The sequence below is a fragment of the Sorex fumeus genome, unplaced genomic scaffold (assembly GCF_029834395.1).
Source record: "Sorex fumeus unplaced genomic scaffold, SorFum_2.1 ptg000008l, whole genome shotgun sequence".
NCBI classification, from domain to species: Eukaryota; Metazoa; Chordata; class Mammalia; order Eulipotyphla; family Soricidae; genus Sorex; species Sorex fumeus.
Window position 1 is genome coordinate 21,978,466 of NW_026606065.1, and position 23,839 is coordinate 22,002,304.

The 23,839-nt window shown below is 42.8% G+C and overlaps 1 protein-coding gene across 1 annotated transcript; it reads left to right on the forward strand.

Annotated features, from left to right (window-relative positions):
- Positions 1-1,114: 1,114 nt before the first annotated feature.
- On the forward strand, positions 1,115-4,830 carry LIG4 (DNA ligase 4). The gene has a single exon (XM_056109484.1). The coding sequence runs from the start codon at positions 1,140-1,142 to the stop codon at positions 3,879-3,881; it is 2,742 nt and encodes a 913-aa protein (XP_055965459.1). The 5' UTR covers positions 1,115-1,139; the 3' UTR covers positions 3,882-4,830.
- The last annotated feature ends 19,009 nt before the right edge of the window (positions 4,831-23,839 follow it).

The following is a 23,839-nucleotide window of genomic DNA, read 5'->3' on the forward strand; positions in this document are numbered from 1 at the left end:
TAGAGCAGGATTGAAGTAACATATTTGATTATTACATGTAAAGTTTTTTTTTTTAAAAACCCATCACTTACAGCATTGATCTTGTTTTTTTAATCTTTAATTTTTTTTATTTTTCTAAAGTTGGTCACAATAATTACATTCAATATTCTAACAAAATCCCACCACCATTATTTTGAATTTTCCTACCACTACCCAAGTCTGCCCCAAAGGCAGATCCTAAATAATTAATTTTGTATTGCTTGTTATAAATAATCAGCTAAAAATTATCCCAAAAAGTTTCCTTAGAGGTAAGTGTGTGAATATTGTTGTAGCTTACCCTGGAGACATTTAGCCCTTGTATAAGCGATTACTAACAGGTTGTTACAGGTTAAGCCATATACATATATATGTATATGTATGTATTTATGTATGTATGTATTAGTACACAAGGCTTAACCTGTAAGCCTTGATTGAGATCACTTGCTCAGTTTTACACCCCATCAAATGTGGTGTGCTGTTCTTACTATATTACTGGCATAGTATATGAAATGTTGCTCAAGGAATTTTAAAATTTTAAATAGGGTGATACAGCTGAAGTTAAATTTTTAACTGAATGGTGATTTTGGAGTCTGGAGGCATCTCTGCAGCATGTTGCTCTTTTCCCAGATTTATTTGTGTGTCTCTGGATCATGGCCATTAATGAGCTTCTGTGGCACTAGAGGCATTTCTCAGGTGTGACTGCCAGGCTCCCAGAAGAACCGGGAGATTGGGGGAAGTCACCAATGAGACAACTCCATGAGATCCTGGAGATTTTGGTCACGAAACCCACATACCTCAGTGTTTCTGCATATTCATTTTCATGTGTGAGGCTTATCCTGAGCCTGTCCCACGATGAGCATGGTGAGCATGGCAGCGATTGGGATCTGGAGGGTTTCGGCTGCTGGGGCTTTATTGGAGCGGGTGGTGTGCTCACTCACCCCCTCCGGTGGGGCCCGAAGTATTGATTTGTTTTTAAGATTAGTAAACATTAAAAATCTTTGCTTAGAAACCAAGCTCCTTGGTAAGATGTTTACATAAAATATTTAGTTGGACTATGTCTTTTACTAAAGGTACTCTCTTTTTGCTTCATCATTTAGACCCGAGGATTCACCGTTGCATTCATGGCCGCCACGCCATCTTCACCCACAGTTGCCTCTCGAGTTCCCTTTGCAGATTTATGTTTAACTCTGGAGCGAATACAGAAAGCCAAAGGACGTCCAGAAAAAGTCAAGCACTACAGGGACTTTTTGGATTCTTGGAGGAAATTTCATGATGCCCTTCATAAGAATCAGAAAGATGTCACAGACTCTTTTTATCCAGCTATGAGGCTGATTCTTCCCCAGCTAGAAAGAGAGAGAATGGCCTATGGTATCAAAGAGACGATGCTCGCTAAGCTCTACATTGAACTACTTAATTTACCCAAAGAAGGAAAAGATGCTCAGAAACTATTAAATTATCGAACACCTACAGGGACTCGTGGGGATGCAGGAGACTTTGCCATGATTGCGTACTTTGTGCTGAAACCAAGATGCCTGCAAAAAGGAAGCTTGACCATCCAGGAAGTCAACAGCATTCTGGACTCCATCGCCAGCAATAATTCCTCCAAGAGAAAAGACCTGATGAAGAAGAGTCTTCTTCAGTTTATTGCTCAGAGTTCAGCTCTTGAGCAGAAGTGGCTCATCCGAATGATTGTCAAGGACTTAAAGCTTGGTATCAGCCATCAAACTATTTTATCTGTTTTTCATAGTGATGCGGTGGAGTTGCACAGTGTCACCACAGATCTGGAGAAAGTCTGTAGGCAACTGCATGACCCCTCTGTTGGGCTCAGTGATATTTCTATCAGTTTATTCTCTCCCTTTAAACCAATGTTAGCTGCCATAGCAGATATCGAACGGATTGAGAAGGACATGAAGCACCAGAGTTTCTACATTGAAACAAAGCTGGATGGTGAGCGTATGCAACTGCACAAAAACGGGGACGTCTATGAGTATTTCTCCCGAAACGGGTACAACTACACTTCGCAGTTTGGTGCTTCCCCTGAGGAGGGTTCTCTTACACCATTCATCCATGGTGCTTTCCACACAGACATACGAGTCTGTATCCTGGATGGTGAGATGATGGCCTACAATCCTCACACGCAGACTTTTATGCAAAAGGGGAACAAATTTGATATTAAACGGATGGTGGATGAGACTGACCTGCAGACCTGCTTCTGTGTTTTCGACGTCCTGATGGTCAATAGTAAGAAACTTGGACACGAAACCCTGAGGAAGAGGTATGAGATTCTGGGGAACGTTCTCACACCGGTACCAGGCCGGATAGAAATCGTGCAGAAAACACAAGCTCATACCAAGAAAGAAGTCATTGATGCTTTAAATGAAGCCATAGATAAACGAGAAGAGGGAATCATGGTCAAGAACCCCTTCTCCGTTTACAAGCCAGACAAGAGAGGGGAAGGATGGCTGAAGATTAAACCCGAGTATGTAACCGGGCTGATGGATGAGCTGGATGTCTTACTTGTTGGGGGCTACTGGGGGAAAGGCTCACGGGGTGGAATGATGTCCCACTTTCTGTGTGCGGTGGCAGAGAAGCCGCCTCCAGGGGAGAAGCCATCAGTGTTTCATAGCCTCTGCCGTGTGGGCTCAGGTTACACGATGAAAGAACTGTATGACCTGGGTATGAAGCTGTCGAAGCACTGGAAGACATTTCACAAAAGGGCTCCTCCCAGCAGCATTTTATGTGGAACAGAGAAGCCGGAAGTGTACATTGAGCCCTGCAACTCTGTCATTGTCCAGATCAAGGCAGCAGAGATCGTCCCCAGTGACATGTATAAAACGGGTTGCACGCTGCGCTTCCCGCGGATCGAAAGGATCAGGGAGGACAAAGAGTGGCATGAGTGCATGACTCTGGAGGAGATGGAGCAGCTCCGGGGCAGGGCGGCCGGGAAGCTGGCTTCCAAACACCTCTACCCCGGTGGTGATGGCAATGATGAACCACAAGAGAAAAAGCGGAAAGCTGCCCCCAAGGTGAAGAAAGCCATCGGCATCATGGAAGCCTTCAAAGCCCCCAACCTCTCCAGTGTGAACAAAATCTCGAATGTATTTGAATATGTAGAATTTTGTGTGATGAGTGGCCTGGCTGGCCACCCGAAGCCTGCCCTGGAGAACAGAATTGCAGAATTCGGAGGCTGCATAGTCCAGAATCCAGGCCCGGATACGTACTGTGTCATTGCAGGGACCGAGAACATCCGAGTGAAAAACATCATCTCTGAAGGCAAGCATGATGTTGTCAAGCCCGAGTGGCTTCTGGAGTGCTTCGAAACCCAGAGCTGCGTGCCCTGGCAACCTCGGCACATGATCCACATGTGCCCATCCACAAGGGAGCATTTTGCCCGCCAGTATGACACATACGGTGACAGTTATTTTATTGACACAGACGTGGAGCAGCTGAAGGAAGTGTTTGCAAGAGTTAAAAATTCTGGCGGACAAACTCAGGAAGAAATGGCTCCCGTGATTGCCGATTTAGAGTATCGATATTCCTGGGACCACTCTCCTCTTAGTATGTTTCGGCGTCACACTGTGTATGTGGACCTGTATTCTGTCATTAGCGATTCGAGCACCAGACTGGAGGGCACAAGGCTAGCCATCACTGCCTTGGAGCTTCGGTTTCATGGAGCCCAAGTCGTTTCTTGTCTAGCAGAAGGCGTATCACACGTAGTCATTGGGGAGGACCATAGCCGAGTGGCCAATCTTAAAGCTTTTCGAAGAACTCTTCAGAGAAAGTTCAAAATCCTACGAGAAGATTGGGTAACTGATTCGATAAACAAATGTGAGTTGCAGGAGGAAAATCAGTATCTGGTTTGAAGATAAATTCTGTGCCGAGGAAGCCACTACTCTGGCGGAATCGTCACATTGGGGTAGGGGGAGGTTGGGGAATGGAATGAAACACCAGATCTCCTTATATTCTCGTTTCCTACAGTCTGTGCTCATGCAGTGCTGTTAGATGTGGGTAAAACTGTGATTTTAAAAGATTGAATATTACTGGAATGGCCAAAGCCAAGAAACATTTTTTTAATGACATATAGTATTTGATGGTTTTTAAAACTAGCCAGTTGAAACAGTTTTAAGAAAAGTTGTCTATGTAAAACCCCTGTAGAAAAGTAGAATTTTGACTCATTAATGTTAAATATATTTTAAAGCTCTTAAAGTTGTTAAAAGTCTAAAATTTTACAGCTGATAAAAAGCATTGTAAGAAAAGAATGTTGTAATTGAATTTCTAAAAATCTTAACTTGAAGGCTAAAATTTCTCTTTTAAATGAAACATACAACGGTTTTTATGGCTGATGTAAAGCTCATAAATAAAATAGTTTTAACTGTAATTAAATTAGGAAGGTTGAATGAGATCTATCAGTCTGAAACTTTGCTTTAGATCTGTTTGGTTTTAAATAAACCAGGAAATTTAGTTGGTTTCTTTTGCTTTAAAGGAACCTCGCCTATATTTAAATTTTTCTGAATTACGTGCATTTTTTTAAAGAAAGGGGTTTGGTTTTGTTTTTAGGTACAGACAGTGGTGTTCCAGATATAATCTGTTTACTTGGAGACAAATAACATGTATCTTGTAAATTTAATAACAAAGAAGTAAATTATTTTTATTTATTCTTTGGTTATTTAAACTATATATCATATAATATATCTGAATTTATATACCAATGTTACATTTTGATGAACTATTGTTATGACACTAAACTGCTTGGAATTTGTTATCTGCAAGTTGTAAATTTGATGTAAGTAATAAGAAATTTTATCCAAACAAATTTATGCAGTTTTCTTATTATTTAAATAAAGTATTTAATATGTTACCAAGGTAATGCTTTAATGTGTTCATTTTAAGGAAATTCATGTTACTTTAGTCTGATGTTGTGATACCTGTGTAATTTTTGACTGATTCCTATTTAAGGATCAAATAGATTCCTATTTAAGGTTATTTATATTTTACAATAGTAGATGAGTTTTATTAAAGAATTTAGACTCACTTTTATAATATGTTGGGAACACAGATAGATGTAATGGAGAAAAAAGTGCATCATTTTGCCACAACCAGTGGTAACACTGGCTGTTTGGGGCTGTCTGTGTTTCCAAAACAGTGCCCAAGAGGCTAGAGGCCTTTTTCAGTCATTCCTGGCCAAATGACCCACGGGGACCATCCTGCTCTGGCCATGCAGTGCCAGGAATTAGTGCAGGGGGGGTCCGCCTAGATGGTGCCTGGTAGTTCTCAAGGGACCATGTGGAACTGTGTCAGCAGCATGTAGGACACCCCCTCTCCCCTCTACTATCTCTTCTACCGTATGGTTTTATTATTTTTCAAAATTTGAGGGCCAGAAAGTATAAAAGCAGCTTGATGCAAGCTGTTGTGAGTTAATGGACAGGACCCCCATGGGGAAGGACAAGCTTAAATGGCCTGAGGACTTAGTCTGGGATTTACAGTAAAAGCCTTGCTTGCTCTCAGTGAACTCAGAGCCCGGAGAACTAAGTTTGGGATCTTTATCTCTTACTGTGTTTATCCTGGACTGGAGCAATAACACAGCCGTAGGGTATTTGTGTTTGCCTTGCACGTTGCTGCCCTAGCCAAGCCCGGTTCAATTGCTCCGCCCTCTCAGAGAGCCCAGCAAGCTACTGAGTGTATCCCCCTCGCACGGCAAAGCCTGGCAAGCTACCCGTGACGTATTCAATATGTCAAACACAGTAACAAGTCTCACAATGGAGACATTACTGGGCCCGCTGGAGCAAATCGATGAACAACGGGAGGACAGTGCTACAGTGTAGGATGACATTGCTTTGTCCTTTCTCCCTTTCTCCACTAGGAGCTTAGGTTTATCAGGTTACACCCATCGCAGTGCTCCTGAGGCGCTTCCATTCCATTGTGTTTATCTGTAAATTCTTCCCTATGCTCTCCTCCCCAACCAGTTAATCAGCTTTCCCCCTAATCAGACTCTGTTAACTTGTAAGGTTAGATTCCTCAGAAATCTATGATTTTATATGTATGAGTGAAATATTGCCTTTCTCCTCTCCTTATGTCTTTTGAATTGTTTAATGAAATGTCCTTTTCGTAGAGATACAGAAGGACAGTTAATATTATGCTTTTGTAACTTAGGATTTAATCAGCTTTGAGAATTACTCACTCTTGGGCATCTGCTTTCTCGACTTAAGCCTCAGTTGCCCTTGGTTCCTAACACCCCAAAAGTAGGGACCCGACGAGGGACTGAATGGACCCAGGGCAAGCAGCGAGCTACCCTGGCATCGAAATGGGCCAGGCCAGAGTGCCACGATTTTTAACTATAAGTTAAGAGTTTGATCATAGACAAATGCTGTCATGATCCAAAGTAATGACGAAACTAGGACCCTGCTAGGAATAGGAAAGACTATTTGGCCTGAGCACTGTAGTCTGAGATTGAGATGGCCCTAGGAGAGCAATTCTATAAGTTTAAGGTATTTCTTACTGTATCCATACAAAATGATTTATATTATGAATGCTTATATGTTTGTTGGACAAGGAAAGGAGAAACACCCATGGGATTCTGCTCTAGGGTGGGTCATCCTGCTGAGAGAGTATCTGTCCTAGAAGCGGCTTTCCCCCGAGGGAAAGCATTCTACCCCTATTGATTGTGACCCACACCTATGTGTAAGCCCCAACCCCTCATGCTTTGGGATTTAACCAGAATGTAAGAGTGAGCTGGGGGATCAGAATTGAGACTCCAGAGAAGAAGGAGGAAGGGGAATCGAGAAGGAGAATGAAGTAGCATGGGGGAGGCAGAGGAGAGAGACAGGAATGAACAGAGAGAGTATTGGAATAAACTGCGACTAAGACCAACCAGCCTGGCCCTCGCCATCTACCTCCCCAGTGTGGGGGAAGCGGCCAAACGCTGGCGGTGGGACAAATAGACTGCTGCCACTGCTGTGCTCTTTTTGTGTTTACACACTACAGTGCTACAGTGTTTATCCAAACAATCGCAAGTATTGATAAGAAGTAGACTTAATTATTTGATTAATTTACTTAATTGTTTGAGATATCTATTTATACACACACATATGTATGGCTAGAGGGAAAGAGGAAAGCAATATAGATGTCCCTGGGGGGACAGAGAGTCTCCTTGAGTTTATCTCCCCCAGAGAACTGCATCTACTGGAATGATTTACCCCTATAAATCACAGGGACATACAGTCTTATACCTCTTACCCCTTCAGATGTTCTATAAGTATGCTAGCAGCTCTGCACTAAATGGGCCATTTTTACCATCAGTCTGGGGTCTCCTGTTTCAGTCTTTGCTGGGGCGGCCTGGGGAGGATGGGAGGTGGCTCTCGGCCACTGAACACACATGCATCGTCTCAGCACCCGTGCTTTGTGAACACATTAATAGGGCTGCTGTGCTAACAGTCACTCCCATTCACTTTGAGCCACTGAATTAAGTTCTTTAGAAAAATTTTAAAAAAAAAAACACTTTTATTCAAGAACTGTGATTTACAAAGTTACAGATAGTGGTTTTAGACAAATGATGCTCTGGCCCCAACCCCACCACTCCCCTCCACCAGTGTCCCCAGGTTCCCCCCATCAGGGACCTTCATAGCCTGGCCCTTTGAAAGGCACATTTTAAGTTTGGTCATTATCGTTTGGATCTCTTGTTTTCAATGTTGTCAAGTTTTTTTTTGTTTGGAAGTTTTTGGTTGTTGTTGTTGTTTTTTATTTATATTTATTTATTTAGGTACAGACTTACACATTTTTGTGCTTGGGTTTCACTTATACAATGATCAAATACCCATCCCTCCACCAGTGCCCATTTCCCACCACCACGGATCCCAGTATCCCTCCCACCCCCGAGCCCCCCTTCCCACCCTGCCTCTGTGGCAGGGCATTCCCTTTTGTTCTCTCTCTCTTATTGGGTGTTGTGGTTTGCAAAAAAGGCAATGGGTGACAATCATGTTTAGTCTATAATAGTCTACTTTCCGCATGCTTCTCCCATCCTGGAGGATCCTCCCAACACCTTTATTTGGTGTTCCTTTCTCTATCTGAGCTCCCTTTTCCCCTAGTATGTGTGGTTGGCCTCCAAGCCATGGAGTAAAATTCCTGGTACTAATCTTGGCCATTCTTGGGTGTTAGTCTCCTATTTTGTAACTTTATGCTCCCCAGATGAATGCAATATTTCTATGTCTATCCCTTTCTTTCTGAGTCATTTCGCTTAACATGATACTTTCCATGTAGTACCACTTGTATGTAAATTCCGTGACTTTGTCTTTTCTAACAGCTACATAGTACTCCATTGTGTAAATGTACCAAAGTTTCTTTAACCAGTCATCTGTTCTTGGGCACTCAGGTTTTTTCCAGATTCTGGCTATTGTGAAGAGTGCTGCAATGAACAGACAATTGCAGATGTCACTTCGACTATACTTTTTGGTCTCTCTGGGATATATTCCCAGGAGTGGTATTGCTGGATCATATGGGAGCTCAATTTCTAATTTTTTGAGAATAGTCCATACTGTTTTCCAAAAGGGCTGAACCAGTCGGCATTCCCACCAACAGTGAAGGAGTGTCCCTTTCTCATCACATCCACGCCAGCACCGGTTGCTTTTGTTCTTGTGGATATGGGCCAGTCTCTGTGGTGTGAAGTGATATCTCATTGTGGTTTTGATCTGCATCTCCCTGATGATTAATGATGTGGAGCATTTGCGGGCCATGCCTGGCAGTACTCAGGGGTTGTGCCTGGCTCTGCACTCACGAATTACTCCCAGGGTGCATGAGGAACCATCTGGAGATGCCAACCGGGTGGGCCATGAGCAAGGCCAGTGCCTTGCCTGTTGTGGCTCCCGCCCCAGCTCTGCTTGGGATACAGCACTGGACCACTCCTCCACATCCTTGACAGTAGACCATTAAGAGAGCCTGTCCACAAGGAACTCACTCTGAGTACAGCGACAGGTAAAGATTGTTGGAATTGACAAAAGCGAATGTTTTCCTGGTTGAAGACATGGATACAGTGCTCAGGGAAACCGCCGGCTGTGAAGGGTACGTAGATCTGAAGCTTTAGAATCAAATCGTCATGGGCTGAATTCTGTTTGTGCCACCAATCATCTGTGTTTTTTTATTTATTTACTTACTTATTTTTTATATTTTTGGTTTGGGGTCACACCTGTGATGTGTAGAGCTTACTCCTAGCGCCAGTTTCTAAACTTTCAAATTCAACCTTCCTATCTCAGAATATTTGAGGTCAGATTTATAGCACCCCCTAAAGGAAGGGCTCTCTAGCCTGCCCAGCTTAGTGCAGACGTCCATAGCGGTGGTTCCTGAGTTCTGATCCTTTTAACAGTTCCTTCATGGGGTTCCCAATCTCATCTAATCTTATGCTTCTCCAAGACCCCCTCTCCAAACATCATCACACTGGGAGCTCATACTCTCACAAACGACCTGTGGGACAGTGGTCCTCTCCTTGTCTCCTTTCATTGCTAACAACTGGGAGTTTGGGAACTGTTCGACTTCTGGAAAATGACAATAAAAATGGGCATAAAAGCAATTAAAAAGACCCAACCTCCAGTCAGTTTGTATTTCAGTGAGTAAGAGGGGATGAAGGCCAGAGATTACTTCTCTCTCGGGGTCACAGATTCCTTCTCTCTTGGGGTCCTTCAGAGATTTTGCCTCAACTTCAACACAGCCCCATATTCTCTTGCTGATGTTTCTCCTCACGATGCATTTTAGAAAGGATTTTCTAAATTGCTAGTTTCATTTCCTGGCTTTTGTCTTAAGATTACATCGAACATTGTCTAACGAAGCCTTTGGTGTCTCTGCAGCGACCCTTGTTTTGAGCGTGTAGGGCGTCTTTTAAAGGACCACTGACGCTTACAGCGCTTCCATCAGGAAGAACTCGAGGTATGTTTTTTGAAATAGATCTCTGGAACCTGGAAGGAAGGAGGGAGCACTCACCAGTGAGCCAGTCCTGGTGACCCTGGTTCGGAGTGACTTGTCGTAGGGAGACTGCCTTGACGGGACAGATAATTACCGTGATATTTAAAACATCTTGGCGCATGAGATAAACCTAAAGTCTCCCCAAATCATTTCTTAGCATTTCATTACCTGAATTCTGACACCGAACAAAAATAGTCTAGAATTTGGAGCAACTTGAACTTTCTTATGTTGCTAATAGGAGCAAAAATGACACTCTCCTGAAACACTGATAATTTTATTTACAGAATAAATGGTTTGATTTTATTATATAAAATGTTGCTTCCTTTCTGCCTCTGCCTGTGCCTCAACACTCCCACAATTGACTGTCGTCTGCTCAATAATCCTTGGCCCTGTCATGAATACAGCATGCTTGGAACCACCTTAGGGTCTGTTGATGTGAATTTTTGTTTGTTTCAGATGCTTCTCAAGAATTTTAGATCTCAGTTAAAACTCCTCAAAGCAGACTCAGACATACCATATGCTGGTTTTTGGTGTCTTGTTGACCCTTGTGGTACAAAGGCAGACAGTTCTGTTCTGTTTCCAGGGCTCTGGACAGCCTGAGTTTGTTAGAGGCTGTATTGTAGGAGAATCTCCACTATGTCTGAGTGTCTCTGTTCTGTCTCCAGAGACCATCCTGAAAGAAGAAAACTTGTAATTCATGCAGTGGAACTTCCTTTAAAAAGAAGAAACAATGGCAATGAATGTTCCAAGTGGCCTTCAGAGATAGCCACTGTTGCACAGTTGAAGCCAGATGAGTACTGCTGTCCCTTCATCTGAGGTTCAGGTGAGGTCATTGTATGTCACGTGGACACAAGATTTCAAGGGAGGCAGAATGGAAGAAGTGTTTGGTTGAGAAACTCAGAAAGAGAATTGAAGGAAAAAGTATTAAAGAAAGACACGAGGCTAGAGTGGTGAACGTTGTGTTGATCTGATAGTAAAAATCTTCATTCTTGCCCAGATCTGACCCTGTTAAAGCCAAAACCACCTGCCATGGTTGCTCAGGAGAATATCGACATGCTGACCTTGGAGTCTTTTCCAGCTCTACCATTGGGCACAGACAATAGGCAACAAATCATAGAGGGAAATTATTTATCTCTATCTCTATCTCTATCTCTATCTCTATCTCTATCTCTATCTCTATATCTCCCTCTTGGAGAGCCCAGCAAACTACCGAGAGTATCCCACCCGCATGGCAGAGCCTGATAAGCTCCCCATGGTGTATTAGATATGCCAAAAACAGTAACAAAACAGGTCTCATTCCCCTGACCCTGAAAGAGCCTCCAACAGGGTTGTTGGGGAAGACGAGTAAGGAGAGGCTGCTAAAATCTCAGGGCTGGGACGAATGGAGACGTTACTGTAGCCTGCTCGAGTGAATCGATGAACAGCGGGATGACAGTGATACAGTGATACCATCAGGCACACCCAAGAACAGTTTGAGCATCTATCAGTATCTGTCAGTCTATAAAGAACACTCAGGTGTGCTTTGTTTCTACGATGAGGAGTTGAGCGAGTCAGATGGCTGGGTGGACAGCTGGTGGAAAAACACAGAGGAGGGTCATTGCCTGTGAGCAGTGGTTTGGTCGAAGAATGGCTTCTCATTTCCATCAGCCTTTTGAATTGCATGCATGCTATTTCTCTCTTATGTAAGTAAGTTTTTCTTTTATTGATTTTGCATTTTTATTAAACTCTAAGACTAATTAAAATATGAACAAATTACTTGCCAAACAGATGCCCCTTCCAGGTAAATCACCTTACCATTCCTCCAACAACACAAGTCGCTATTGGCTTACTTCCCTATAGCTGGGCAGACACTTCTGCACAGACATTTGGAAGCAGCTACTGAGCTTCTACCAGCTGCTAACTGAGGCAGCATTAACAGAGGGACTAACCCAAGCCTGGTGCAGGGCATACTGTTTTGTTACGAGATAAAGGAAAGCAAAACTTTCCTGAATTTTGGACATCCAAAATGAATTCTTGGACATGTCTGTTACTTGCATTTCTGATTTTAGTTTTAAGCCACGATGATAAAATCATCAAAGCTCTAATAGTCTTAAGGAAGAGCATGTCTAGGTGGGGTTATGGTGCAAGTGTTAGAGCATGTGCCTTGAGTGTGTAAATTTGATTCCTGCGGGTGTGGTGCAAGTTTAGAGCATGTGCTTTGCGTGCGTGAATCTGATTCCGGGGGGTATGGTGCGAGTGTTAGAGCATGTGCCTTGCATATGTGAGTTTGATTCCTGGGGATATGGTGCAAGTGTTAGAGCATGTGCCTTGAGTGTGTGAGTTGATTCCTGAACTGGTTTTCTGGCACTTATCAAGCCTGTGGTTACGACTCCCTGACCCCCAACTAACAACAACAACCCAAAGAATAGCAATACTGTCTTAGAGTTTTCTTTTTTTGATTTAAGAATTTGATACCTAGTGTTGAATGTAAGAAGTTCCTCCTTGGATTACTCCATAACTTAGAGGCCAGCCGGGTATCCTAGAGGAAAGGGCAGTTCAGATAGAGAAGGGAGCACCAAATAAAGGATGTTTGGAGGATCCTCCCAGGAGGGGAGATGCATGTCGAAAGTAGACTATGGACTGAACATGTTTGCCACTCAATGCCTCTTTTGCAGACCACAACACCCAAAAGGAGAGAGAGAACACAGGGGATTGCCCTGCCACAGAGACAGGGGGGATGGGGGGATGGGGGTGGGAGGGATATTATCCATGGTGGTGGAAAATGGGCACTGGTGGAGGGATGGGTATCTGATCATTGTATAATTGAAACCAAAGCACAAAATATTGTAAATCTACAACGTTAAAAAAAATAAAATACAATAAAGGGGGAAAAAAAAGGAAAAAAAAATAAAATAAAATAAAGGGAAAATAAATAAATAAATAAATAAACGGGGAAAAAAAAAAAGAAGTTCCTCCTTAAGAAGTAAAAGAAAATTGAATTCAGTGAGTAATACAGGTCTTTGAATTCTTAGAAAATGGGTGTCATAATATTTAAGGGCAAAAATACTATTCAGCTCTATGTGTTGCTTAAATGTTATGCTTTATAACTTAAGTGGTGAAGGTACGTTTTTGTCATTATGATTCTAGCAATGGTCTTTAGAGTTATTGAAGTAATTGTACTGGCCCCTCAACCCCTGACTTTTCATTCTGCAATTTACCTTCTTCTTCCTGGAAACCTGTTATTGTTCATAGCTATTAAGCAGCTCCTAAGTGGCATAGGAAATCTGTACTGTGCTTCTTTTTTGGGGGGAAAGGACGATTTTATTTATTTATTTGGTATTGAAACATTGAATAGCTTTAACAACTTTATTATGAACAACTTTGTAAACCATTGTGTTTCAATAAAGAAAACAGTATATATTATTACTTTGCAACAACAAATATAGAAGAACCAGAAAGGATGATTTTAGATAGTTTGGGGAGTTACAGATTTACCATGATATCCCCACAGAAAGTAAGAAATGATTTGGAGGCCCAAGTGGTTGCTGTCGAGGTGGTTAAGTCCATGAATTCCTGAAGCTGGTGCAGATCCTGCCCGGGATGCAGAGCAGACTCACGCGGCCCCTACAGCATTCCCTGTGGCTGGGACTGAGCCCTTTCTCCACAAAGTGACAGCTGCCATGGGCAAGAAGAAAACTGCAAAAAGGTCCAAGATCAAGTCTTTGGTGAAAGTTTATAATCACCTCATGCCCACAGGTGCTCCGTGCTCATCCCCTTGAACAAAGCCGTCCTCAACAAGGACATCTTCAGACACTGCTCCTAAGTGCATGGCCTGAGACTCCAAGGCCGAGTTAGAGGAGAGATGCAAGACTGGCAAGAACAAACAGTTCTTTCCAGAACTTGCAGGTTTAGATATCTTTTGTTTCAATCATTACAAAAGAAGCCAAGTTTAAAAAAATGATTTTGATATAGCACAGCGGTAGGGCGTTTGCCTTGCACGCAACCAACATGGCCGACCCAAGTTCAATTCCTCCGCCCCTCTCGGAGAGCCCGGCAAGCTACTGAGAGTATCTCGCCTGCTCGGCAGAGCCTGGCAAGCTCCCCATGGCGGACTTGATACGCCAGACACAGTAACAACAAAGTCTCCAATGGAGACGTTACTGGGCCCACTCGAGCAAATCGATGATCAACGGGAGGGCCTTACTTATGAATAGATTTAAAAAAAGGTAATTAGTAGTCCTTTCAAAACAGTAATATGGGGTCAGGAGCAATAGCACAGTGGGAAGGGAGTTTGCCTTGCATGCGACTGACTAGGGTTCGATCCCCGGCATCCCATATTGTCCCCTGAGCACCGCCAGGAGTAATTCCTGAGAGCAGAGGCAGGAATAACCCCTGAGCATTGCCGGGTGGGACCCAAAAAGCCAAAAAACCAAAATCAAAACAAAGCAGAAATATGAAGGCCTTTGAGTGAAAACAAGATGAGCATTTTCGCAAAAATGGGCTTGCTAAGCACAATCACTGATGTGAAGGTCAGAGTCATTATTGAGCATTGAATTGTTTTGACACTAAACTGTGCAACTTCATTTTTAATTTTCCCATATATTTTCAGGTAAAGGAGAGAAAATAAAGTGCCCTAGCTAAAATAAAGCAATTTAATGAAGAACATATAAGTAGTATTCTAAATAAATATCAAGATGATTGTCATAAGATTAACCCCGTATTTATTCATGATATCAAAATTCCTGTAGGGAAATTCAAGTTCCAAACTTACAGATATTTCAGAATGATTCTGAACAAGTGATAAGTTACATTGACAGTTGTTTTGTTTGCATATTTTTGATGTCAGATCAATATCCATAACTCCAAAATATTTATTTGAGTTGCACTTGCAAATAACAACTCCAAGTATTTTCTTTTTATAGCCACCTAAGGAAAAAAATCCCCACCAATTACAAAAGTCTACTTGGTTATTTTTGAAGTGCATTAAAAATAATCATAAAATTAAATTATTTGTTTTATTATTTTTTTATGGGCTGGAGCGATAGCACAACTGGTAGGGCATTTGCCTTGCATGTGGCTGACCCAGGATTGTTTCCTCTGTCCCTCTCGGAGAGGCCGGCAAGCTACTGAGAGTATCCCGAACGGCAGAGTCTGGCAAGCTCCCTGTGGCATATTCAATATGCCAAAAACAGTGACAACAAGTCTCACAGGGGAGACGTCACTGATGCCCGCTCGAGCAAATCGATGAAAAACAGGAAGACAGTGCTACAGTGCTACAGTACATTATTTTGTATATGCTGAACAAGTTAGTTTTAACAAGTTTTAATATACAACAGATTCCTAAATGGGATTAAAGATTCATTGGTCCCATTGTTGCAAGCAAATGAACATAACCCACAACCTGGAGAACAGGTAAGCAAATGGCTTCTCAAGGGAGTCTGGGGATGAGAGAAGCAATTAAAAACTCATTGCATCTCAACCTCTCACCTCTCTTACAGATCCTTCAAGGATGGAGCAAGTTCATGGGTGTCAAAATTTTCTACAGCGTTTAGTGTTCTGGTGGCCCTAGAGAAATGCTTCCTCTTCATCACTTGCTCCGTAAGTCTCACTAGGAAAACATTCAAGTGAATGTTGATACACGCACAACCTGGCCACAAACTAAGTTTTCAACCTCATCCCAACTGGTTTAGCCGGTTTTAGCCAGAATGACTCATGGCTGGGGCATTCTCCAGGCCACCTGCACCCTCTTGCTCACCGCAGTGCTCCTGTGAGCACCAACTCTGCTCATGCCCAAATTCCAAATCCTGCTTGACTCCGAAGTCCCCACCCACAGCCTGTTTGATCCAGCACCACTCTCTGTTCCTGATGAATCTTCTTTTCCCAGCTACCTAGTAATTATTAAAAAAAAAAAAAGGTTTTTGGAATCCTTTAGCTTTTTACTTTATAACCCATTTATCTGGTATCTTCTGATGTGGCTTTTCAAGGATATGAACAATGGTATGTGTGCATTTTATGCTTCACAGTGTCTCTGTTGAGTATGGGTTTCATAGCTATATTCTGGACTGCAGATTGTCACCACACCTTTATAAAAACTTTTCTTTTTCCCCCCTACCCATGATATCACCATATGGTTGTTTGGGGGTCACACATTAAAGATTCTTGTTCACCAATGAATCTTTAATCCCATTTAGGAATCTGTTGTATATTAAAACATGTTAAAACTAACTTGTTCAGCATAAAGTAGTCCCTACTCCTGGATTAGTAGTAAGGGTAGGGGCTCCCCAGTGATGTTTAGGGGTCATACCTGACTCCTGCAAGCAAGACATGTGCTCCAGGGGCTGGAGAGATAGCACAGTGGGTAAGGCATTTGCCTTGCATGTTTCTGACCCAGGTTCGATTCCCAGCATCCCATATGGTCCCCCAAGCACCACCAGAAGTGATTCCTGAGTGTAGAGCCAGCCAGGAGTAACCCCTGAGCACTGCTGGTTGACCCAAAAAGCAAAATAAAAATAAGCACAAATAAATAAAATAAAATTACTAAATTCAGTGTTTGTACATAAATATATATCTGTGAAATGAATAAATACTCAATATCTTAAAAAAAAAGATATGTGCTCCAGCTCCTGAGCAATCTCCATGCGTTAGATACATTATCACTATTTTAAAAGACATCTACACTGGTGCATCTAAAATAAGAATTAATGTCTGCTCAGAAAGACTGCTGTAATGAGCATGGGCACACACGCAGATCTGGAAGCCACTGCGGACAGGAAGCAGGAATGTCTGAGCCTGAGTATGATGGCTCCGGTGAAGTGTGTTGCGCCTTCCCTTGCTCTGTTTTCTCTCACACGGAAGAGGCCGTACCTGTCTGACAGGATTGCTTTCAGGAGCAAACACGTGTGTCTGTGAGTGCACATGGATGTGTGTGCGTGTGTTATGTATGTGTGTGTGTGTGTGTGTCGATGGCACTCTATTCTGTCAGCCACTGCTTGTGTCCAGAGTGAGAAGTAAAAGTAATTCATGCAGTGGATTTGTGACATGCACACCAGCATTGAGCATTGGGGAAAGAATCATGTTCACAGAGGAAAGCCTCATGGAACAGGCCTTTCCCATCTCTTGGTGTCCTTTATTCCGGCAGTGATTGACAGCTGGGGATGGCTCTGTGTGCCCTTAGCCCCATGCCCGGAGTGAGGCCATATCTGGAGAGTCTTAATCGTCAAGACTGTGCTGTGTGACCGGCCCCGCTGGAGCAATCATCCAGACCAAGAGGTCTCCTGCGCTGAGCAGGGAAAACTTGTTCTACCATCACTGAAATGCAGTGGGAAAAACCCGAGAGCACCGGTGAGTCATCACAAGCTTGTGGTTGCAGCTTTACCACCAGTCAGTTTCCCATTCATAAAACAAATGCTAATTCCTGCTTGCTTACTTGAAGAGGGTTAATATGTGGGTTAATGAGTGTTTGCAAAGTCCTTTGAAGATGAGAGTCCGGTGTCAATGCTGTTTATTATTAATTACTATCCCGGAGGCCCGTGCGATGACCTGGCTCACACAGGCCCTGCCAAGCCTCCAAGACATGGCTGTGATGGAATGATTCTTGATAGGTTGGAACAATTATAATGAGAAAGATGGGCATCAGGGACCTAAGCCAATTTCAGATAGCTGGGATAGGGCTGTATATAAATTGGCTCATTAAGCCCAAGAAAACTATAGATTTTGCTTTGGAATATGTTTACTAAATTGGAGCACATTTCTTTCCATTTTGCAACACTACATATTGCAAAGGAGGTTGGAAGCAAGAGTCCACAAGACAGCTTTACCAATTATAAAGAAACAAACACAATGCATAGAAGTAAATTCCCATTATTTATTCTTTTAGACATTTAATCTGGCCAGTGAGTCACCGTGTTATTTGGACTTTCTGATACAATGAGCACAGTGGAATAATGTGCAGAGCCTTTTTATCTAGGTAGGACGCATAAATCATGTCCCACAAATATGATTTTCCATTTTGACATTATAACTGCCTTTAAATTTCAATATAGCTCTGGATCTGACATAACCTGATACTTTCCTATTAGGTCATGGAATCTAAGCACTAGATTTTTGTGACAATTACCTTGTGTTCTGCTCAAATGCCCATCGTCTGATCTTTAACTCTGCATAGATCCAAATTAAAGCACGTGTCAGCAACATTCTGGAGTAACTCCAGGATGTCAGGTGAGTTGACCCCCAAGAGGCTGGAGTGTCAGATGGGGAGGGAATACATTTGCATGTGGGAATCAGTTTCACCTCTGCGCTGACACCAGTCCTTCCTGGGCACCTCTTTGGAGAGCAAAATTGAGAATAAAGCGACAATGAGAGAAGAATGGTGAATAAAGCCTGGACATGGATTCAGGAAAATGTGCAGGGGGTATGGCAACTCTCTTCATATGCTGAGAACTGATTTGGGAAGTGGAGACGCTTTCCTGTGTTCAGGGAGTGGGGGGTATTTTCTCTTTTTTTCCCTTTTTTAAAAATTTTTGTTAGTGAAACACCATGAGGTACAGTTGTAGGCTTACAAATTTTTGTGCTTGGGTTTTAGTTATACAATGATCCAACACCCATCCCTCCATCAGTGCCCATTCTCCATCATTTACATTTTTTAAAAAAATTTTTGTTAGTGAAACATCATGAGGTACAGTTGTAGATTTACAAATTTTTGTGCTCGGGTTTTAATTGCACAATGATCAAACACCCATCCCTCCACCAGTGCCCATTTTCCACCACCACGGGTCCCAGTATCCCTCCCACCCCCCATACCCCCCATCCCACCCTGCCTCTGTGGCAGGGCATTCCCTTTTGTTCTCTCTCTCCTTTTGGGTGTTGTGGTCTGCAAAAGAGGCAATGAGTGGCAATCATGTTCAGTCTATAGTCTACTTTCAACATGCATCTCCCATCCTGGGAGGATCCTCAAAACACCCTTTATTTGGTGCTCCCTTCTCTATCTGAGCTGCCTTTTCCCCTAGCATGCCCAGCTGACCTCTAAGCCATGGAGTAATCCTCCTGGTACAGATCTCGGCTATTCTTGGGTATTAATCTCCTATTTTGTTACTTTATGTCCCCCAGATGAATGCAATCTTTTTGTCTATCCCTCTCTTTCTGACTCATTTCGCTTAGCATGATACTTTCCATGTAGTACCACTTGTGTGTAAATTTCATGACTTCATCTTTTCTAACAGTTACATAGTACTCCATTGTGTAGATGTACCAAAGTTTCTTTAACCAGACATCTGTTCTCGGGTTTTTTTCCCCCAGATTCTGGCTATTGTAAAGAGTGCTGCAATGAACAAACAAGTGCAGATGTCACGTTGACTATACTTTATTTGCCTCTCTGGGATATATTCCCAGGAGTGGTATTGCTGGGTCAAATTCAAATGGAGCTCAATTTTTAATTTTTTGAGAATCGGCCATACTGTTTTCCAAAAGGGCTGAACCAGTTGGCATTCCCACCAGCAGTGAAGGAGGGTCCTTTTCTCGCCACATCCGCGCCAGCACTGGTTGCTTTTGTTCTTTTGGATGTAGGCCAGTCACTGTGGTGTGAAATGATATCTCATTGTTTGTGGGGGTTATTTTCAGGAGGAGGATGGAAGAGCCGACTGTTGGGTACTGGACACACCAGCGCTGGGGCCCAGCTCTTGGGCACACTGTTGGAAGGCAGCCCAGCCTAGAGAGCCAGCGGCCAGACAGGCTTAAACACCTGAGGGCTTGCTCCTAACCCTGTGCTCTGGGGTCCCCCCAGCGGTGCTTGTCGGAACCGTGGGGATTGAGCTTGGTCTGGCCACATACAAGGCAAGTGATTGTCCCTGTTTTCCCTCTTAAGCCTGTGGTCTTTGATCCTGATTTGACCCTGAGAGCAAGCCTGTTATCTCGTGATCTTGTGCTTCCATTCCCGCTTCTGGCTTCTCTCCAAGCAGGTCAGACATTTGGGACAAGGCAGCTGTCTGACTGGAGACCTTTCGGGATTTCCTAAATCGTGCTGGCCAGCCTCAACACAGCCTCTTGCTTTGCCCCTCACACCCTTGCACCATGCCAGAGTTGAGCTCCAAGCCCTCCTTGAGTCACGAGTTTCCCCAGCTTGGAATTACTATACACCTTCTGCGTGCAGACGCATGCTGTGTGGGGCGGTGCTGGTGCAAGTGCTATAAAAACCTCTTTTCACACCGGGGCTATAATTCAGAAAGGGCCATATGGTCCCATGAGTGCATTAAACCCAACAGAGTCCTTGGGGAGTTGCGAGGTGCTCCCCTGTGGAAGATGAGGTCAGCGCAAGGAAGAACATTCCCGTGGGTTTAGGACGGGGAGGACTTAATACCCTTGGTGACGCTGCAGACCAGCTCATTATTTTCAGTTGAGGTGATAAACACTTGAAAGGGAGCTTCAATGATCATTGCCCAGACTCACTTCCTCTCCAGCATTTTTGACAGTTGGGAAAATGTGTTTTGGCTTTAATGGGATTATTTCATACAATGGGACATAATCCCCTTAATCCTTTTTCTTTTTAATATATTTTATCTGTTTAGCTCTGGATTGGAGCCACATTTCACGATAATAAAATCTTATCTTTTTGCTGCCCCAATTTGTATTTTGACATAATAGTTTTTCCTTCAGCTAGCATAAAAAGGCTATAGGAACTGTATTATACTTTTCATCAGTCCCCCCACCCCCTTTCTTAAATGGTCTTTTTTTCTTATTTCCATGTTTTAAAATGTTCTGGTGATCATTATTGTGTGAAAGCTTCCATTATTGTTTCTTCAAAGCTTGAAACTTGTGCTTTACAGATTCATCAGGCAAAGATTATGGAAACAAATTCTCAGAATTTTATGTTTCTATAATATTTTGTCTGCAACCATAATTAAGTGTGAAAAATCCTATGCTCATATTTTGTCACCCAAGTATATTATTATTCCATTGTTTTCTGTCCTAAAGCATCACCAGTAAACAGGTCTGATGACTATTACACCATCTTTCACTTTGAGAAACTTTGCCTGGATGGCAAAATAAGTTACTTAAATAATATTTCCAGGTACTTTTAGCATTGAAAGTTTCAAGTTGTTTGCCATATGTGTCATTATATTTTCCAAAATATAATTTTGAGTCTTTTCCTTGAAATATTTTCTTGTTGTGTTGAGTCTATGGTCTTGTTGACTAGAGTTATAAGGCTTAATTTTTCTATTTTAGACTTACTTCTATTCTACATATGTTGGTCATTCTTTGTCTTTTATTTTTAACATTGTTTTTAAGATCCTTCTCTTTATTTAAAATGTTTTCCATTTATTTTATTTATAACAATTTCTGTTGTTTCTAGTCTCTTACATTTTTGATAGTTAAGAATTAATTTCTGGGCCAGAGAGATAGAACAGTGTACTACAAGTAAGGCATTTGTCTTGTAAGCCTCTGACATGGGTTAGATTCCTAGCACCCCATATGGTTCCCCCAAGTCTGCCAGGTGTGATCCCTGAGCACAATGCCAAAAGTAAACCCTGAGTGCATCTGGTGAGGCCCCCAAACAAAAAAATGAAACAAAAGAAAGAATTTTGAGATAACATTTTATATTATTTTCAAGCATGTCCATGAGCATACTTGGCTTGTATGTCTCTATTCATTTTGATATCTTGGTACTGGTGGTGTTTTCTACTTTTTTCAATATTGCTTTTCTTCCAAAGATTTCATTTTTAATGCATTATAGGCAGTTTGCTTTAAAATATTGGTTTTTATTTCTTCTCTCTTCTTTGACCCTATTGCATTTTAAAGTCTATGTAGACCATTATTCAAATTTTATAATGAATTTTTCTCATATGTTTATGTGGATTTTAGGACTGGAGTGATAGTGCAGTGGTAGGGTGTTTGCTTTGCAGGTGGCTGACCTGGCCGAGCCGGGTTCAATTCCTCTGCCCCTCTCGGAGAGCTCAGCAAGCTACCGAGAGTATCTCGCCCACACGGCAAAAGCCTGGCAAGCTCCCTGTGATGTATTCTATATGCCAAACACAATAACAACAAGTCTCACAATGGAGATGTTACTGGGTCTGCTCAAGCAAATCGATGAACAACAGGAGGACAGTACTACAGTACAATCTGCTCTATACATCCTCTGTCCCCCTTCATTGCTAATAATATTTTACTTCTATTTATTTACTGGTGGGCTGGAGCAATAGCACAGCTGTAGGGCGTTTGCCTTGTGCACAGCCAGCCCGACCGAGCCGGGTTTGATTCCTCTGCCCTTCTCAGAGAGCTCGGCAAGCTACCGAGAGTATCTCGCCCGCACAGCAAAGCCTGGCAAGCTACCTGTGACGTATTTAATATGCCCAAAACAGTAACAACAAGTCTCACATTGGAGATGTTACTGGGCCTGCTTGAGCAAATCGATGAACAATGGGAGGACAGTGATATATACAGTGATTATTTACTGATGATATTTCCGGCAAGATCATGATCACGATCATCCTATTGTTTGTCGATTGCCTCGAGCAGGCACCAGTAATGTCTCCTCCTTCCTAGCCCTGAGATTTTAAAAGAGACACATTCAATGCTCTTTCAGGGCTAGGAGAATGAGACCCATCATTGTTACTGGTATTTGGCATATTGAGTACGACACAGGAAGTTTGCCAGACTCTGCTGTGCGGGCAGGATACTTTCGGTAGCCTGCCAGGTTTTCCAAAGTAAAAATGAGATAATAAGATGAAGCATTCGCAGCTGCGCGCTTCCGGGAGCTGGGTTTTACAGTCTCTGGGTCTTGGCCGTTGATGGGACCACCTGGTGCTGGCAGCAGCTGGTGGGTGTAACGCCTACCTACTGGAAGATGGGGGATCTGGGTGGAGAAGGCCCAGTCCCAATCCGAGCAGGCTTGGAGATCTCAACCCCAGAAACTGCATGCCTGGGTTCCTCTGCCGGTTCCTTCATGCATGAGGCTTGTCTGGACGTGTGGAGAGCGGTCTTAGCATGGCTGTGGCTGGTTCTGGAGGTCTTCAGGTGCCCGGGCTCTGCTCTGGGCAGGGAGGGAAACTCAATTCGCCTTGGTGAGGGGCCTTGGTGAGGACAGCCAGGCATGGGGACAGGAGACTCTGCAAGATATGTAGGTTTTATTTCCTCACTAATCCATCTCAGCATGGGGTTCTTTTCTTGATTCACTTCAAAGATTCTAATGCCAAAGTGCTTCCAAGTCAGTTTCCTGTGGTTCAGATTCTCCTTCCAGTTCCAAATATTGTTCTGGTGTCCTGCACCCTGAGTGAAGATTCCAGTTCAGAGGTAATGTTGGTGACTCCTGGCTGTCACCCCTGTGTCAGGAACAGCTAACTCTTTCTTGCAACTCTGCTGCTGAAATTGGCTTAGCCTCCTCACTTGGCCTCTGGGACATTCAGAGACTCTTCCCCGTTTTGTTGAAAATGATGTTCTTTGTTCTCTTAGTTTTGTTGGCTGTTCTAGAGACTCTGTTTTATGAAAATTGAAGATTAGGTAGAAAAGCAATGGCTCTTCCATTTCCCCATTCAGTTTGCATTTCTGGGATACATCTTAATTCTTGCCTTTGACATATCTCTTTTCCAATATTTTTTAAATTAGAGAAATGTTTCATTGAATTACAAATTTACCATTTTCTGGGGGAAATATTGGCTGTAAATTCCTAAGAGGTTTAAGAAACGAACTTACTGTTCTTTTAAAAAACATTTAAAAAGCAGTTAGTCTAAATTGTTCTTAGAGACCCATAATTATATTTTGCGAGCTACCAGGGAGATGTCACCTTATATCTTGTTTGTGCTTCTTGCTCTTCACGCAGGAATATTCAGAAATGTTAGTTTTGCATTAGTCCTTTGAGTTCTAATGGATCTGGAGGAAGTTAGGCAATGCACACTTGATTCCTGTATTT

Bases quoted from the DNA above. Each gene is read 5' to 3' on its own strand.
- LIG4 (XM_056109484.1), top strand. From the start codon at position 1,140: ATGGCCGCCACGCCATCTTCACCCACAGTTGCCTCTCGAGTTCCCTTT.